At 44.9% G+C, this 20,054-nt stretch overlaps 1 protein-coding gene across 3 annotated transcripts in view; it reads left to right on the forward strand.

The window, feature by feature from the left end:
* Positions 1–20,054, forward strand: part of LOC118383701 (unconventional myosin-X-like) — a 284,313-nt gene that overhangs the window by 172,896 nt on the left and 91,363 nt on the right. For all 3 annotated transcript variants that reach the window (XM_052502082.1, XM_052502084.1, XM_052502085.1), the window contains 4 exons: positions 9,171–9,317; positions 11,560–11,660; positions 11,981–12,047; positions 15,473–15,565. In XM_052502082.1, coding sequence (XP_052358042.1) covers positions 9,171–9,317; positions 11,560–11,660; positions 11,981–12,047; positions 15,473–15,565 — 408 coding nt within the window. The remainder of the gene's footprint in view (positions 1–9,170; positions 9,318–11,559; positions 11,661–11,980; positions 12,048–15,472; positions 15,566–20,054) is intronic.

Here is a 20,054-nt window from a genome sequence, read left to right on the forward strand (position 1 = left end):
CAGTAACACATCTTCTATACATCTTCTCCACTAGGGACAGTAACACATTTTCTCCACTAGAGACAATAACACATCTTCTCCACGAGGGACAGTAACACATCTTCTCCACTAGGGACAGTAACACATCTTCTCCACTAGAGACAGTAACACATCTTTAACACATCTTCTCCACTAGAGACAGTAACACATCTTCTCTACTAGGGACAGGAACACATCTTCTCCACTAGGGACAGTAACACATCTTCTCCACTAGAGACAGTAACACATCTTCTACACATCTTCTCCACTAGAGACAGTAACACATCTTCTATACATCTTCTCCACTAGGGACAGTAACACATTTTCTCCACTAGAGACAATAACACATCTTCTCCACGAGGGACAGTAACACATCTTCTCCACTAGGGACAGTAACACATCTTCTCCACTAGAGACAGTAACACATCTTTAACACATCTTCTCCACTAGGGACAGTAACACATTTTCTCCACTAGGGACAGTAACACATCTTCTCCACTAGGGACAATAACACATCTTCTCCACGAGGGACAGTAACACATCTTCTCTACTAGGGACAGTAACACATCTTCTCCACTAGAGACAGTAACACATCTTCTACACATCTTCTCCTCTAGAGACCGTAACACATCTTCTCCACTAGGGACAGTAACACATCTTCTCCACTAGAGACAGTAACACATCTTCTCCACTAGGGACAGTAACACATCTTCTCCACTAGAGACAGTAACACATCTTCTATACATCTTCTCCACTAGGGACAGTAACACATTTTCTCCACTAGAGACAATAACACATCTTCTCCACGAGGGAGAGTAACACATCTTCTCTACTAGGGACAGTAACACATCTTCTCCACTAGAGACAGTAACACATCTTCTATACATCTTCTCCACTAGGGACAGTAACACATTTTCTCCACTAGAGACAATAACACATCTTCTCCACTAGGGACAGTAACATATCTTCTCCACTAGGGACAGTAACACATCTTCTCCACTAGGGACAGTAACACATCTTCTACACATCTTCTCCACGAGGGACAGTAACACATCTTCTCCACTAGAGACAATAACACATCTTCTCCACTAGGGACAGTAACATATCTTCTCCACTAGGGACAGTAACACATCTTCTCTACTAGGGACAGTAACACATCTTCTACACATCTTCTCCACGAGGGACAATAACACATCTTCTCCACTAGGGACAGTAACACATCTTCTCCACTAGGGACAGTAACACATCTTCTCTACTAGGGACAGTAACACATCTTCTCTACTAGGGACAGTAACACATCTTCTCCACTAGAGACAGTAACACATCTTCTCTACTAGGGACAGTAACACATCTTCTACACATCTTCTCCACTAGAGACAGTAACACATCTTCTCCACTAGGGACAGTAACACATCTTCTCTACTAGGGACAGTAACACATCTTCTCCACTAGGGACAGTAACACATCTTCTCCACTAGAGACAGTAACACATCTTCTCCACTAGGGACAGTAACACATCTTCTCTACTAGAGACAGTAACACATCTTCTGCACTAGGGACAATCTAACACACAACTGGAAAGGACATAAGCAGAATTATTCTCATCTTTGGCTTCAATTGTCCAGACTACTGTCTCATTTGAATGAATATGTGAGAAATGTGATGTGTTCAGAGATTACATTTGAAATATATTTAAATATATTGCTGCATTTGTGGTCTTTTCCACCATCGAAAGGCCAATAGAAATCTTTGAGGTTTGAATTATGTTAAACTATTCTTCTTGGAGAATGTCATAAAACATATTGGATATGCAGACAGAGCCTGACCTTTCTAATGACACAGACTGGGAGACCGATGCAGACAGAGCCGGGGTAATTGTGACGACCACACGAGGAACACAAGAAAGCTTTTCATGATTAAAACAAATAGCTCAGTCCAGACGAGACCAGTATTTCTCTCTCTCTCTCCCTCAATTCAATTCAAAGGGGCTTTATTGGCATGGGAAATGGGTTTACATTGCCAAAGTAAGTGAAATAAACAAACAAAAGTGAGAAGACACAATACAAAATCAACAAAAAACGATTTTGAATTTAACAGTAAAAATACTTTTTTTTTTTTTTTTTTTTTTTTTTTTCCCTCTCTCATTCATATATATATATCTATCCCAAATGGCATCCTATCCATTATATAGTGCACTACTTTGGACCAGACAGGAGCCACAGTCATCCTGACGTCTAACCCTGGTCTAACCCTGGTCATAACCTGGACAAACAGCCATCCTGACGTCTAACCCATATCCCTGGTCATAACCTGGACAAACACCCATCCTGACGTCTAACCCTGGTCATAACCTGGACAAACAGCCATCCGAACATCTAACCCATATCCCTGGTCATAACCTGGACAAACAGCCATTCCTCTGCTCTCTGATGGAGTTCCTGGAGCCACCAGTCCAGCTCTATTCTCTAATCAACATGTGTCCCACTCCCACAGATGAATTATAGTCCTGGAACTTAGTGGCCTTGCAATAGACTAGCATCCTGTCCAGGAGGTTACTTGTACATCAAGTTGCTAGCATAGGGCTAATGTGTGCCAGGTTATCTGATGGGACAAGCTACAACCAGCTACAATCACGTGACAGTCGAGAGCTGTCCAGTGACACAAGCCTACCGGGAGAGATAAACTACTTCTATGCTCACTTCGAGGCAAATAACACTGAAACATGCATGAGAGCACCAGCTGTACCGGAAGACTGTTTGATCACGCTCTCCACAGCCGATGTGAGTAGGACCTTTAGCCTCCAAATTGACTCTGTACCGTAACACCCCTTTAGTGGTTAGAGTAGGGACGGCAGTTAGCCTAGTGGTTAGAGTGTTGGGCGAACAAGGTCCTTCTGTAGCTCAGTTGGTAGAGCATGGCGCTTGTAACGCCAGGGTAGTGGGTTCAATCCCCGGGATCACCCATACGTAGAATGTATGCACACATGACTGTAAGTCGCTTTGGATAAAAGCGTCTGCTAAATGGCATATATTAAGGTAAACATCTGTCATTCTGCCCCTGAACAAGGCAGTTAACCCACTATGCCCCAGTTGTCCGTCATTGTAAATAGGAAGTGGTTCTTAACTGACTTGCCTAGTTAAATAAAGGTTAAATGAAATAAATAAATACAAAATTCAATGTTGACATATTAACTGGGCCTAGAGACTCACTGTTGATGTAGTTTAACTGGGCCTAGAGACTCACTGTTGATTTAGTTTAACTGGGCCTAGAGACTCACTATTAATGTAGTTTAACTGGCCCTCGAGACTCACTGTTGATGTAGTTTAACTGGGACTCACTGTTGACGTAGTTTAATAATAATAATAATAATAATGATGCCATTTACTGGGACTCACTGACGATGTTTTATCCAAAGAGACTTACAGTCATGTGTGCATACATTCTACTGTATGGGTGGTCCTGGGAATCGAACCCACTACCCTGGCGTTAACAAGCGCCATGCTCTACCAACTGAGCCACAGAAGGACCACAGAATGGGACTCACTGTTGATGTAGTTTTACTGGGACTCACTGGTGATGTAGTTTAACTGGGCCTAGAGACTCACTGTTGATGTAGTTTAACTGGGACTCACTGTTGATGTAGCTTAACTGGGACTCACTGTTGATGTAGTTTAACTGGGACTCACTGTTGACATAGTTTAACTGGGACTCACTGTTGATGTAGTCTAACTGGGCCTAGAGACTCACTGTTGATGTAGTTTAACTGGGACTCACTGTTGATGTAGCTTAACTGGGACTAACTGTTGACGTAGTTTAACTGGGACTCACTGTTGACGTAGTTTAACTGGGACTCACTGTTGATGTAGTTTAACTGGGCCTAGAGACTCACTGTTGATGTAGTTTAACTGGGCCTCACTGTTGATGTAGTTTAACTGGGACTCACTGTTGACGTAGTTTAACTGGGACTCACTGTTGATGTGGTTTAACTGGGACTCACTGTTGACGTAGTTTAACTGGGACTCACTGTTGACGTAGTTTAACTGGGACTCACTGTTGATGTAGTTTAACTGGGACCTAGAGACTCACTGTTGATGTAGTTTAACTGGGCCTAGAGACTCACTGTTGATGTAGTTTAACTGGGACTCACTGTTGATGTAGTTTAACTGGGCCTAGAGACTCACTGTTGATGTAGTTTAACTGGGACTCACTGTTGATGTAGTTTAACTGGGACTCACTGTTGATGTAGTTTAACTGGGCCTAGAGACTCACTGTTGATGTAGTTTAACTGGGACTCACTGTTGATGTAGTTTAACTGGGCCTAGAGACTCACTGTTGATGTAGTTTAACTGGGACTCACTGTTGATGTAGTTTAACTGGGACTCACTGTTGATGTAGTTTAACTGGGACTCACTGTTGACGTAGTTTAACTGGGACTCACTGTTGATGTAGTTTAACTGGGACTCACTGTTGATGTAGTTTAACTGGGATTCACTGTTGATGTAGTTTAACTGGGCCTAGAGCCTCACTGTTGATGCAGTTTAACTGGGACTCACTGTTGATGAGGTTTAACTGGGACTCACTGTTGATGTAGTTTAACTGGGCCTAGAGACTCACTGTTGATGTAGCTTAACTGGGACTCACTGTTGACGTAGTTTAACTGGGACTCACTGTTGATGTAGTTTAACTGGGACTCACTGTTGATGTAGTTTAACTGGGACTCACTGTTGATGTAGTTTAACTGGGACTCACTGTTGATGTAGTTTAACTGGGCCTAGAGACTCACTGTTGATGTAGTTTAACTGGGCCTAGAGATTCACTGTTGATGTAGTTTAACTGGGACTCACTGTTGATGTAGTTTAACTGGGACTCACTGTTGATGTAGTTTAACAGGGCCTAGAGACTCACTGTTGATGTAGTTTAACTGGGATTCACTGTTGATGTAGTTTAACTGTGCCTAGAGACTCACTGTTGATGTAGTTTAACTGGGACTCACTGTTGATGTAGTTTAACTGGGACTCACTGTTGATGTAGTTTAACTGGGACTCACTGTTGATGTAGTTTAACTGGGCCTAGAGACTCACTGTTGATGTAGTTTAACTGGGCCTAGAGACTCACTGTTGATGTAGTTTGGGATTCACTGTTGATGTAGTTTAACTGGGCCTAGAGACTCACTGTTGATGTAGTTTAACTGGGACTCACTGTTGATGTTGATGTAGTTTAACTGGGCCTCACTGTTGATTTAGTTTCACTGTGACTCACTGTTGATGTAGTTTAACTGGGACTCACTGTTGATGTAGTTTAACTGGGCCTAGAGACTCACTGTTGATGTAGTTTAACTGGGACACACTGTTGATGAGGTTTAACTGGGACTCACTGTTGATGTAGTTTAACTGAGACTCACTGTTGATGTAGTTTAACTGGGCCTAGAGACTCACTGTTGATGTAGTTTAACTGGGCCTAGAGACTCACTGTTGATGTAGTTTAACTGGGACTCACTGTTGATGTAGTTTAACTGGGACTCACTGTTGATGTAGTTTAACTGGGCCTAGAGACTCACTGTTGATGTAGTTTAACTGGGATTCACTGTTGATGTAGTTTAACTGGGACTCACTGTTGATGTAGTTTAACTGGGACACACTGTTGATGTAGTTTAACTGGGACTCACTGTTGATGTAGCTTAACTGGGACTCACTGTTGATGTAGTTTAACTGGGACTCACTGTTGATGTAGTTTAACTGGGACTCACTGTTGATGTAGTTTAACTGGGACTCACTGTTGATGTAGTTTAACTGGGCCTAGAGACTCACTGTTGATGCAGTTTAACTGGGACTCACTGTTGATGAGGTTTAACTGGGACTCACTGTTGATGTAGTTTAACTGGGCCTAGAGACTCACTGTTGATGTAGCTTAACTGGGACTCACTGTTGATGTAGTTTAACTGGGACTCACTGTTGATGTAGTTTAACTGGGACTCACTGTTGATGTAGTTTAACTGGGACTCACTGTTGATGTAGTTTAACTGGGATTCACTGTTGATGTAGTTTAACTGGGCCTAGAGACTCAATGTTGATGTAGTTTAACTGGGCCTAGAGACTCACTGTTGATGTAGTTTCACAGTGACTCACTGTTGATGTAGTTTAACTGGGACTCACTGTTGATGTAGTTTAACTGGGCCTAGAGACTCACTGTTGATGTAGTTTAACTGGGATTCACTGTGATGTAGTTTAACTGTGCCTAGAGACTCACTTTTGATGTAGTTTAACTGGGACACTGTTGATGAGGTTTAACTGGGCCTAGGACTCACTGTTGATGTAGTTTAACTGGGACTCACTGTTGATGTAGTTTAACTGGGACTCACTGTTGATGTAGTTTAACTGGGCCTAGAGACTCACTGTTGATGTAGTTTAACTGGGACTCACTGTTGATGTAGTTTAACTGGGCCTAGAGACTCACTGTTGATGTAGTTTAACTGGGATTCACTGTTGATGTAGTTTAACTGGGACTCACTGTTGATGTAGTTTAACTGGGACTCACTGTTGATGTAGTTTAACTGGGCCTAGAGACTCACTGTTGATGTAGTTTAACTGGGACTCACTGTTGACGTAGTTTAACTGGGACTCACTGTTGATGTAGTTTAACTGGGACTCACTGTTGATCACTGTTGATGTAGTTTAACTGGGACTCACTGTTGATGTAGTTTAACTGGGACTCACTGTTGATGTAGTTTAACTGGGACTCACTGTTGATGTAGTTTAACTGGGACTCACTGTTGATGTAGTTTAACTGGGCCTAGAGACTCACTGTTGATGTAGTTTAACAGGGCCTAGAGACTCACTGTTGATGTAGTTTAACTGGGCCTAGAGACTCACTGTTGATGTAGTTTAACTGGGACACACTGTTGATGTAGTTTACCTGGGACACACTGTTGATGTAGTTTAACTGGGACTCACTGTTGATGTAGTTTAACTGGGCCTAGAGACACAATGTTGATGTAGTTTAACTGGGACTCACTGTTGATGTAGTTTAACAGGGACCTAGAGACTCACTGTTGATGTAGTTTAACAGGGCCTAGAGACTCACTGTTGATGTAGTTTAACAGGGACCTAGAGACTCACTGTTGATGTAGTTTAACAGGGACCTAGAGACTCACTGTTGATGTAGTTTAACAGGGACCTAGAGACTCACTGTTGATGTAGTTTAACAGGGACCTAGAGACTCACTGTTGATGTAGTTTAACAGGGACCTAGAGACTCACTGTTGATGTAGTTTAACTGGGATTCACTGTTGATGTAGTTTAACTGGGCCTAGAGACTCACTGTTGATGTAGTTTAACTGGGCCTAGAGACTCACTGTTGATGTAGTTTAACTGGGACTCACTGTTGATGTAGTTTAACTGGGACTCACTGTTGACGTAGTTTAACTGGGACTCACTGTTGATGTGGTTTAACTGGGCCTAGAGACTCACTGTTGATGTAGTTTAACTGGGACTCACTGTTGATGTGGTTTAACTGGGACTCACTGTTGATGTAGTTTAACTGGGCCTAGAGACTCACTGTTTATGTAGTTTTACTGGGACTCACTGTTGATGTAGTTTAACTGGGACTCACTGTTGATGTAGTTTTACTGGGACTCACTGTTGATGTAGTTTAACTGGGCCTAGAGACTCACTGTTGATGCAGTTTAACTGGGACTCACTGTTGATGAGGTTTAACTGGGACTCACTGTTGATGTAGTTTAACTGGGATTCACTGTTGATGTAGTTTAACTGGGACTCACTGTTGATGTAGTTTAACTGGGACTCACTGTTGATCACTGTTGATGTAGTTTAACTGGGCCTAGAGACTCACTGTTGATGTAGTTTAACTGGGATTCACTGTTGATGTAGTTTAACTGGGACTCACTGTTGACGTAGTTTAACTGGGACTCACTGTTGACGTAGTTTAACTGGGACTCACTGTTGATGTAGTTTAACTGGGCCTAGAGACTCACTGTTGACGTAGTTTAACTGGGACTCACTGTTGACGTAGTTTAACTGGGACTCACTGTTGATGTAGTTTAACTGGGCCTAGAGACTCACTGTTGATGTAGTTTAACTGGGCCTAGAGGGTCACTGTTGTTGTAGTTTAACTGGGCCTAGAGATTCACTGTTGATGTTGTTTAACTGGGACACACTGATGTAGTTTACCTGGGATTCACTGTTGATGTAGTTTAACTGGGACTCACTCACTGATGTAGTTTAACTGGGATTCACTGTTGATGTAGTTTAACTGGGACTCACTGTTGATGTAGTATAACTGTGACTCACTGTTGATGTAGTTTAACAGGGACCTAGAGACTCACTGTTGATGTAGTTTAACAGGGACCTAGAGACTCACTAGAGTTGATGTAGTTTAACTGGGCCTAGAGACTCACTGTTGATGTAGTTTAACTGTTGATGTAGTTTAACAGGACCTAGAGGGCCTAGAGACTCACTGTTGATGTAGTTTAACAGGGACCTAGAGACTCACTGTTGATGTAGTTTAACAGGGACCTAGAGACTCACTGTTGATGTAGTTTAACAGGGACCTAGAGACTCACTGTTGATGTAGTTTAACTGGGATTCACTGTTGATGTAGTTTAACTGGGCCGAGAGACTCACTGTTGATGTAGTTTAACTGTAACTCACTGTTGATGTAGTTTAACTGGGACTCACTGTTGACGTAGTTTAACTGGGACTCACTGTTGACGTAGTTTAACTGGGACTCACTGTTGATGTGGTTTAACTGGGACTCACTGTTGATGTAGTTTAACTGGGCCTAGAGACTCACTGTTTATGTAGTTTTACTGGGACTCACTGTTGATGTAGTTTAACTGGGACTCACTGTTGATGTAGTTTTACTGGGACTCACTGTTGATGTAGTTTAACTGGGCCTAGAGACTCACTGTTGATGCAGTTTAACTGGGACTCACTGTTGATGAGGTTTAACTGGGACTCACTGTTGATGTAGTTTAACTGGGCCTAGAGACTCACTGTTGATGTAGCTTAACTGGGACTCACTGTTGACGTAGTTTAACTGGGACTCACTGTTGACGTAGTTTAACTGGGACTCACTGTTGATGTAGTTTAACTGATGTTAATTAACCCTTTCATTGTCTGATCATTTGATTGATAGGCGGTGGACTCTCGGGACTCGGTTGCCATGGCGTTGTACGCCCAGTCTTTCTCCTGGATTATCACACGGATCAACCAGAAGGTCAGAGGGAAGGACAACTTCAAGTCCATCGGCATCCTCGACATTTTCGGCTTCGAGAACTTTGAGGTAGCTTTGTGTTTTTAAAGTAAAAGACCCTGCAGCATTTGAAGGAAGTTGGATTAGCCTGAGTGATGTTACAGGTCTGGGACCAGGCTAGGATAGTATGGTTCTGTTATAGATCTGGGACCAGGCTAGGATAGTGTGGTTCTGTTTTAGATCTGGGACCAGGCTAGGATAGTATGGTTCTGTTTTAGATCTGGGACCAGGCTAGGATAGTATGGTTCTGTTATAGATCTGGGACCAGGCTAGGATAGTATGGTTCTGTTATAGATCTGGGACCAGGCTAGGATAGTATGGTTCTGTTATAGATCTGGGACCAGGCTAGGATAGTATGGTTCTGTTATAGATCTGGGACCAGGCTAGGATTGTATGGTTCTGTTATAGATCTGGGACCAGGCTAGGATAGTATGGTTCTGTTATAGATCTGGGACGGCAGCATAGCCTAGTGGTTCGAGCGTTGGACTAGTAACCGGAAGGTTGCGGGTTCAAACCCCGAGCTGACAAGGTACAATCTGTCGTTCTACCCCTGAACAGGCAGTTAACCCACTGTTCCCAGGCCGTCATTGAAAATAAGAATTTGTTCTTAACTGACTTGCCTGGTAAAGGTAAAATAAAAAATAGTATGGTTCTTTTATAGATATGGGATCAAGCTAGGAGAGTATGGTTCTGTTATAGATCTGGGATCAAGCTAGGAGAGTATGATTCTGTTACTGATATTATAGATCTGGGACCAGGCTAGGATAGTATGGTTCTGTTATAGATCTGGGATCAAGCTAGGAGAGTATGGTTCTGTTAGTGATATTATAGATCTGGGACCAGGCTAGGATAGTATGGTTCTGTTATAGATCTGGGACCAGGCTAGGATGGGATGGTTCTGTTAGTGGTGTAGGTCTGGGACCAGGCTAGGATATTATGGTTATGTTATAGATCTGGGACCAGGCTAGGATAGTATGGTTCTGTTATAGATCTGGGACCAGGCTAGGATAGTATGGTTCTGTTATAGATCTGGGACCAGGCTAGGATAGTATGGTTCTGTTATAGATCTGGGACCAGGCTAGGATAGTATGGTTCTGTTATAGATCTGGGACCAGGCTAGGATAGTATGGTTCTGTTATAGATCTGGGCCTAGGCTAGGATAGTAGGGTTCTGTTATAGATCTGGGACCAGGCTAGGATTGTATGGTTCTGTTATAGATCTGGGACCAGGCTAGGATAGTATGGTTCTGTTATAAATCTGGGACCAGGCTAGGATAGTAGGGTTCTGTTATAGATCTGGGACCAGGCTAGGATAGTATGGTTCTGTTTTAGATCTGGGACCAGGCTAGGATAGTATGGTTCTGTTATAGATCTGGGACCAGGCTAGGATAGTATGGTTCTGTTATAGATCTGGGACCAGGCTGGGATAGTATGGTTCTGTTATAGATCTGGGACCAGGCTAGGATAGTATTTTTCTGTTATAGATCTGGGACCAGGCTAGGATAGTATGGTTCTGTTATAGATCTGGGACCAGGCTAGGATAGTATGGTTCTGTTATAGATCTGGGACCAGGCTAGGATAGTATTTTTCTGTTATAGATCTGGGACCAGGCTAGGATAGTATGGTTCTGTTATAGATCTGGGACCAGGCTAGGATAGTATGGTTCTGTTATAGATCTGGGACCAGGCTAGGATAGTATGGTTCTGTTTTAGATCTGGGACCAGGCTAGGATAGTATGGTTCTGTTATAGATCTGGGACCAGGCTAGGATAGTGTGGTTCTGTTTTAGATCTGGGACCAGGGTAGGATAGTATGGTTCTGTTATAGATCTGGGACCAGGCTAGGATAGTATGGTTCTGTTTTAGATCTGGGACCAGGCTAGGATAGTATGGTTCTGTTATAGATCTGGGACCAGGCTAGGATAGTATGGTTCTGTTTTAGATCTGGGACCAGGCTAGGATAGTATGGTTCTGTTATAGATCTGGGACCAGGCTAGGATAGTATGGTTCTGTTATAGATCTGGGACCAGGCTAGGATAGTGTGGTTCTGTTTTAGATCTGGGACCAGGCTAGGATAGTATGGTTCTGTTATAGATCTGGGACCAGGCTAGGATAGTATGGTTCTGTTATAGATCTGGGACCAGGCTAGGATAGTATGGTTCTGTTATAGATCTGGGACCAGGCTAGGATAGTATGGTTCTGTTATAGATCTGGGACCAGGCTAGGATCGTAGGGTTCTGTTCGTGATGATATGGTTTATATTTCCATCCTCTAGGTGAACAGGTTTGAACAGTTCAACATCAACTACGCCAACGAGAAGCTCCAGGAATACTTCAACAAACACATCTTCTCCCTGGAACAGCTGGAGTACAACAGGTTGGTTACCCGACATGGCTGTGTCCTAAATTACATTTGATTCCTTATGTAGTGCACTACTTTTAACAAAGGGCCATTACTGCTCTCACTATGTAGTAAATTGAGTGCCATTTGGGACACAGCAGAGCACCATTTTGTTTCCTATCTGGGGGTTGTTTGGGTGTGACCATGTTGTTCTAGATATGCAGGCACGCTGCCAAATGTTTTAAATGGGACGACAGCAGCCTGGTCACAGCTCATTTCATCACGTGAACCTGTGGACAATACAACCACTGTCTCCCTAACTCACTGTTGATGTATGAGTTGTGTTGCTTCCTCAGAGAGGGGATCCAGTGGGAAGCTATAGACTGGAAGGAGAATGCAGAGTGTCTGGACCTCATCGAGAAGGTAGGTAGCAGACGAACGCCAAGACTTACTCTAGGACAAGCCTCTACTAGGGGACTCCCAGACTAATGCTAAGACTTACTCTAGGACAAGCCTCTCCTAGGGGACCCCCAGACTAACGCTAAGACTTACTCTAGGACAAGCCTCTCCTAGGGGACCCCCAGACTAACGCTAAGACTTACTCTAGGACAAGCCTCTCCTAGGGGACCCCCAGACTAACGCTAAGACTTACTCTAGGACAAGCCTCTACTAGGGGACCCCCAGACTAACGCTAAGACTTACTCTAGGACAAGCCTCTACTAGGGGACCCCCAGACTAACGCTAAGACTTACTCTAGGACAAGCCTCTACTAGGGGACCCCCAGACTAACGCTAAGACTTACTCTAGGACAAGCCTCTCCTAGGGGACCCCCAGACTAACGCCAAGACTTACTCTAGGACAAGCCTCTCCTAGGGGACCCACAGACTAACGCCAAGACTTACTCTAGGACAAGCCTCTACTAGGGGACCCCCAGACTAATGCTAAGACTTACTCTAGGACAAGCCTCTACTAGGGGACCCCCCCTAAGACTAAGGACAAGCCTAGGGGAAGACTTACTTCTAGGACAAGCCTCTACTAGGGGACCCCCAGACTAACGCCAAGACTTACTCTAGGACAAGCCTCTCCTAGGGGACCCCAGACTAACGCCCTCTAGGACAAGCCTCTCCTAGGGGACCCCAGACTAACGCCAAGACTTACTCTAGGAAAAGCCTCTACTAGGGGACCCCCAGACTAATGCTAAGACTTACTCTAGGACAAGCCTCTCCTAGGGGACCCCCAGACTAACGCTAAGACTTACTCTAGGACAAGCCTCTACTAGGGGTCCCCCAGACTAATGCCAAGACTTACTCTAGGACAAGCCTCTACTAGGGGTCCCCCAGACTAACGCTAAGACTTACTCTAGGACAAGCCTCTCCTAGGGGACCCCCAGACTAATGCTAAGACTTACTCTAGGACAAGCCTCTACTAGGGGACCCCCAGACTAACGCTAAGACTTACTCTAGGACAAGCCTCTCCTAGGGGACCCCCAGACTAACGCCAAGACTTACTCTAGGACAAGCCTCTACTAGGGGACCCCCAGACTAACGCTAAGACTTACTCTAGGACAAGCCTCTACTAGGGGACCCCCAGACTAACGCTAAGACTTACTCTAGGACAAGCCTCTACTAGGGGACCCCAGACTAACGCTAAGACTTACTCTAGGACAAGCCTCTCCTAGGGGACCCCCAGACTAACGCTAAGACTTACTCTAGGACAAGCCTCTACTAGGGGACCCCCAGACTAACGCTAAGACTTACTCTAGGACAAGCCTCTACTAGGGGACCCCAGACTAACGCTAAGACTTACTCTAGGACAAGCCTCTCCTAGGGGACCCCCAGACTAACGCCAAGACTTACTCTAGGACAAGCCTCTCCTAGGGGACCCACAGACTAACGCCAAGACTTACTCTAGGACAAGCCTCTACTAGGGGACCCCCAGACTAACGCTAAGACTTACTCTAGGACAAGCCTCTACTAGGGGACCCCCAGACTAACGCTAAGACTTACTCTAGGACAAGCCTCTCCTAGGGGACCCCAGACTAACGCTAAGACTTACTCTAGGACAAGCCTCTCCTAGGGGACCCCCAGACTAACGCTAAGACTTACTCTAGGACAAGCCTCTCCTAGGGGACCCCCAGACTAACGCTAAGACTTACTCTAGGACAAGCCTCTCCTAGGGGACCCCCAGACTAACGCTAAGACTTACTCTAGGACAAGCCTCTACTAGGGGACCCCCAGACTAACGCTAAGACTTACTCTAGGACAAGCCTCTACTAGGGGACCCCCAGACTAACGCTAAGACTTACTCTAGGACAAGCCTCTCCTAGGGGACCCCCAGACTAACGCTAAGACTTACTCTAGGACAAGCCTCTCCTAGGGGACCCCCAGACTAACGCTAAGACTTACTCTAGGACAAGCCTCTACTAGGGGACCCCCAGACTAACGCCAAGACTTACTCTAGGACAAGCCTCTACTAGGGGACTCCCAGACTAATGCTAAGACTTACTCTAGGACAAGCCTCTCCTAGGGGACCCCCAGACTAACGCTAAGACTTACTCTAGGACAAGCCTCTCCTAGGGGACCCCCAGACTAACGCTAAGACTTACTCTAGGACAAGCCTCTACTAGGGGACCCCCAGACTAACGCTAAGACTTACTCTAGGACAAGCCTCTACTAGGGGACCCCCAGACTAACGCTAAGACTTACTCTAGGACAAGCCTCTCCTAGGGGACCCCCAGACTAACGCCAAGACTTACTCTAGGACAAGCCTCTACTAGGGGACCCCCAGACTAACGCTAAGACTTACTCTAGGACAAGCCTCTACTAGGGGACCCCCAGACTAATGCTAAGACTTACTCTAGGACAAGCCTCTACTAGGGGACCCCCAGACTAACGCTAAGACTTACTCTAGGACAAGCCTCTCCTAGGGGACCCCCAGACTAACGCTAAGACTTACTCTAGGACAAGCCTCTCCTAGGGGACCCCCAGACTAACGCTAAGACTTACTCTAGGACAAGCCTCTACTAGGGGACCCCCAGACTAACGCTAAGACTTACTCTAGGACAAGCCTCTACTAGGGGACCCCCAGACTAACGCTAAGACTTACTCTAGGACAAGCCTCTCCTAGGGGACCCCCAGACTAACGCCAAGACTTACTCTAGGACAAGCCTCTACTAGGGGACCCCCAGACTAACGCTAAGACTTACTCTAGGACAAGCCTCTACTAGGGGACCCCCAGACTAACGCTAAGACTTACTCTAGGACAAGCCTCTCCTAGGGGACCCCAGACTAACGCCAAGACTTACTCTAGGACAAGCCTCTCCTAGGGGACCCACAGACTAACGCCAAGACTTACTCTAGGACAAGCCTCTACTAGGGGACACCCAGACTAATGCTAAGACTTACTCTAGGACAAGCCTCTCCTAGGGGACCCCCAGACTAACGCCAAGACTTACTCTAGGACAAGCCTCTACTAGGGGACCCCCAGACTAACGCCAAGACTTACTCTAGGACAAGCCTCTCCTAGGGGACCCCCAGACTAACGCCAATACTTACTCTAGGACAAGCCTCTCCTAGGGGACCCCCAGACTAACGCCAAGACTTACTCTAGGACAAGCCTCTCCTAGGGGACCCCCAGACTAACGCTAAGACTTACTCTAGGACAAGCCTCTACTAGGGGACCCCCAGACTAACGCCAAGACTTACTCTAGGACAAGCCTCTCCTAGGGGACCTACCTGACTATCCTGACCAAGGCCACATAGCACCCATCTCTGTCTCTATGTGTAGCTGTGCCAAGCTGACAAAACAGTACGCTGGTCTCAGAAACGAACCTTCCTTTTGTCCGTCAGAAACTGGGCATGTTGGCTCTGATCAACGAGGAGAGTCGCTTCCCTAAAGGCACCGACTACACCCTGCTAGAGAAACTACACAGTAGACACGCTGTGAGTACACACACAGAGACACACACACACACGTACACACACACACACACACACATACACACACACACACTCTGCTCTAAAGGAAATGTTTTCCTCTCTCGCCAGCCCAGCCCAGCCCACAGACAGCTACAGTTTTTTACAATTACTTTGGCACTAATTTCATTTTTCAAAACTCTGATCAAAACATTGCATTGTGCATTCATATCTTTAAAGGAACGTTGCACGTGCAGAATCATTGGTTCAAATAACTCCTTTATCATGAAATACCATAGGAACATTCATTTAGATCACACACACACAAGATACCGATAGTTTCACTGTGTAGTTGTTCGTATAATCATTGGATATTGTCGTACAAAATATGTGATACATGTTTCATTATGCTACTACACGTAAATACATCACTGTAAAATAACTAGTAGAGAGAATACTACAGACACAGTGGAGTCATTGAACAAAATATGAAATGTATTGATAAAATACAGTAAAATCACAACATACGTTTATTTGAATCAAAGCAAAAATAATTAGCTACTAAAAAAATAAAAAAAACTACAGTAAAAGTTCAACTGCAGTGTTCCTCACCTGGCTTACTGTAAAACATCACTGCAGTGTTCCTCACCTGACTTACTGTAAAACATCACTGCAGTGTTCCTCACCTGACTTACTGTAAAACAGCACTGCAGTGTTCCTCACCTGACTTACTGTAAAACATCACTGCAGTGTTCCTCACCTGACTTACTGTAAAACATCACTGCAGTGTTCCTCACCTGGCTTACTGTAAAACAGCACTGCAGTGTTCCTCACCTGACTTACTGTAAAACATCACTGCAGTGTTCCTCACCTGACTTACTGTAAAACATCACTGCAGTGTTCCTCACCTGGCTTACTGTAAAACATCACTGCAGTGTTCCTCACCTGGCTTACTGTAAACAGCACTGCAGTGTTCCTCACCTGGCTTACTGTAAAACAGCACTGCAGTGTTCCTCACCTGACTTACTGTAAAACATCACTGCAGTGTTCCTCATCTGGCTTACTGTAAAACAGCACTGCAGTGTTCCTCACCTGACTTACTGTAAAACATCACTGCAGTGTTCCTCACCTGACTTACTGTAAAACATCACTGCAGTGTTCCTCACCTGGCTTACTGTAAAACATCACTGCAGTGTTCCTCACCTGGCTTACTGTAAAACATCACTGCAGTATTCCTCACCTGGCTTACTGTAAAACATCACTGCAGTGTTCCTCACCTGGCTTACTGTAAAACATCACTGCAGTGTTCCTCACCTGGCTTACTGTAAAACATCACTGCAGTGTTCCTCAACTGGCTTACTGTAAAACATCACTGCAGTATTCCTCACCTGGCTTACTGTAAAACATCACTGCAGTGTTCCTCACCTGGCTTACTGTAAAACATCACTGCAGTGTTCCTCACCTGGCTTACTGTAAAACATCACTGCAGTGTTCCTCACCTGGCTTACTGTAAAACATCACTGCAGTGTTCCTCACCTGGCTTACTGTAAAACATCACTGCAGTGTTCCTCAACTGGCTTACTGTAAAACATCACTGCAGTATTCCTCACCTGGCTTACTGTAAAACATCACTGCAGTGTTCCTCACCTGGCTTACTGTAAAACATCACTGCAGTGTTCCTCACCTGGCTTACTGTAAAACATCACTGCAGTGTTCCTCACCTGGCTTACTGTAAAACATCACTGCAGTGTTCCTCACCTGGCTTACTGTAAAACATCACTGCAGTGTTCCTCACCTGGCTTACTGTAAAACATCACTGCAGTATTCCTCACCTGGCTTACTGTAAAACATCACTGCAGTGTTCCTCACCTGGCTTACTGTAAAACATCACTGCAGTGTTCCTCACCTGGCTTACTGTAAAACATCACTGCAGTGTTCCTCACCTGGCTTACTGTAAAACATCACTGCAGTATTCCTCACCTGGCTTACTGTAAAAAGCAAAACAAAAGATTGATTTCTGTGCTTCTATATTTCCATCAACCCTGTCTGGTAGATTTGGCCGCAGGTTCTCATCCACATCACAATGGATGTTTTCATTAGTCAAACATCTTGGGAAGAATCTTCGGGCGAATCCAGACCTGACGCTGGTTCTGCCGTGATGTCATTGCATGCGTCACCCATGGCCTGGAGAAAGAAGGGTGGTTTGTTTGTGAGGGCGCCTATCATATACCTTCCACCTCCATGTGGAGAAAAATTCCTCAATCGGGTTTTAGGAAAGGAGAGTATGGGGGTAAGTACAGGACGATAAATTGTGGATGGGCCTGAAACCATGCTTGCACCATTTGAGCCTGGTGGAACCTGACATTATCCCACACAGTGACATAGGTCAACAATCAGCTCTACAGACGTGATTTATCTCATCAAGGTTACAAGGAGAGCTGCATTATATGATCGGTAGAGCTGTTTTTAGAGACACCTGGTGTCTTTTCAGCATGCGGGCAGCAGTCTCATGGCTTCCACATTGTTGAACATTGGCGTCATTGGCCAAGATGTGCTGCCGAATTTCTGAAAAGCGAATATCATTTCTGTCCCGAACCAAATTGACCACAGCCCACTCTTATTGGTCAGTCAGAATGTTGCCTCTGCCTCCCCTATTTGGCCTAGTCTCAATTCTGCAGGGAAAATTACAGTAAGAACACATTTAGTCACATCAACTACTCTGTGGTACACATTGCCATGCGGTATACAGTCATTTCACAGTTGAGAGTAGCCTGATGTTTAGCTGAAGACTTACTACCGGTTCTCATTGTGGAAAGTTCTGATAATTGAAGCCACGGTTGATCTCCTGAGGTTTGGTTGAATCATTGTAGCTGCCTCAGTCATTGTCTTGCCATGATTTACGACATGGTCTACAGCTCTTCCTTGGGTTTCATTGGACACTCTCAGCTGTTGCTTCCGTTGTCTTGGTCCGTGGCCTTGTCCTCTACCACAGCTCTCCAACGAGGCCCACGACCACCTCTCAGAAGGGGTGCTCGTCCCCTGCCATTCCTTTGGTCACCACATCTTCCTCGTCTTCCTCCTCCCACTGCTTGACCTCTATTGTGACCTGGATCACCTGTCGGCTCCATGTTATCACTATGTTGTTGTAGGTGGATACCACTCAGTCCACTATACAGCTCCACTATACAGCTCCATGTTATCACTATGTAGTTGTAGGTGGATACCACTCAGTCCACTATACAGCTCCACTATACAGCTCCATGTTATCACTATGTTGTTGTAGGTGGATACCACTCAGTTCACTATACAGCTCCACTATACAGCTCCATGTTATCACTATGTTGTTGTAGGTGGATACCACTCAGTCCACTATACAGCTCCACTATACAGCTCCATGTTATCACTATGTTATTATAGGTGGATACCACTCAGTTCACTATACAGCTCCACTATACAGCTCCATGTTATCACTATGTTGTTGTACATTTACATTTAAGTCATTGGTGGATACCACTCATTTCACTACATAGTCGTACCCCAAGGTGAAATCAATCATCAGTGACGAGTTGGCAGTATTGGAAAAGCAATTACAAGGACCTGCATACATACACTCACCGGCCACTTTATTAGGTACACATGCGTGTTTAATGCCAATAGCCTGTTCTTTCCAACAGCAAATCATGTGGCTGCCTGCAACTCAATATATAGAGCAGAGAGCTTTAGTTGTTTACAGAGAACGGTGCGATTCACAGAAGACATTCAGTCAGTGGCAGTTCTGTTTAACCCTAACAAACTAATTATCTTAGCTTTATGTGTATTGTATCCAAGAAATTGGAAAAAGTGTTAAGAGTTTTCAAAAATGTGCACTTTGATCATCAGTTGTGAGTTTTGTGTCTAGAGTTTTGAAAAATGACATCAATGTTCTACAATTAGTGCCAAGGTGATTCTAAAAAAATGTAAACTCTCCTCAGACCCAGGCTGAATAATGGTTCAGAGCAGATCAGTGCAGTAACTCTGTCCTCTCAGTCCCCTCTGTCCTCTCTGTCCTCTCAGTCCTCTCAGTCCTCTCTGTCCTCTCAGTCCTCTCTGTCATCTCAGTCCTCTCTGTCCTCTCAGTCCTCTCTGTCTTCTCAGTCCTCTCTGTCCTCTCAGTCCTCTCTGTCCTTTCTGTCTTCTCTGTCCCCTCTGTCCTCTCAGTCCTCTCTGTCCTCTCTGTCCTCTCAGTCCTCTCTGTCTTCTCAGTCCTCTCTGTCATCTCAGTCCTCTCTGTCCTCTCAGTCCTCTCTGCCTTCTCAGTCCTCTCTTCCCTCTCAGCCCTCTCAGCTCTCTGTCCTTTCAGTCCAGACAGGCCAGTGGAAACTGAAGAAATGCACAACAGAAAACCACAACTGACCTGACCTCCATGCCTCCTACTACAGATTGGATCTTTTTATTTTGTTACAGTTTCTGTGTGTGGCTTCGGCACTCTTTCAGATACAACGGTCACAACATTAGTCATTGCATTAGCCTAAGTCAG

The sequence above is a fragment of the Oncorhynchus keta genome, unplaced genomic scaffold (assembly GCF_023373465.1).
Source record: "Oncorhynchus keta strain PuntledgeMale-10-30-2019 unplaced genomic scaffold, Oket_V2 Un_contig_1509_pilon_pilon, whole genome shotgun sequence".
In the NCBI taxonomy this organism is placed as follows: domain Eukaryota; kingdom Metazoa; phylum Chordata; class Actinopteri; order Salmoniformes; family Salmonidae; genus Oncorhynchus; species Oncorhynchus keta.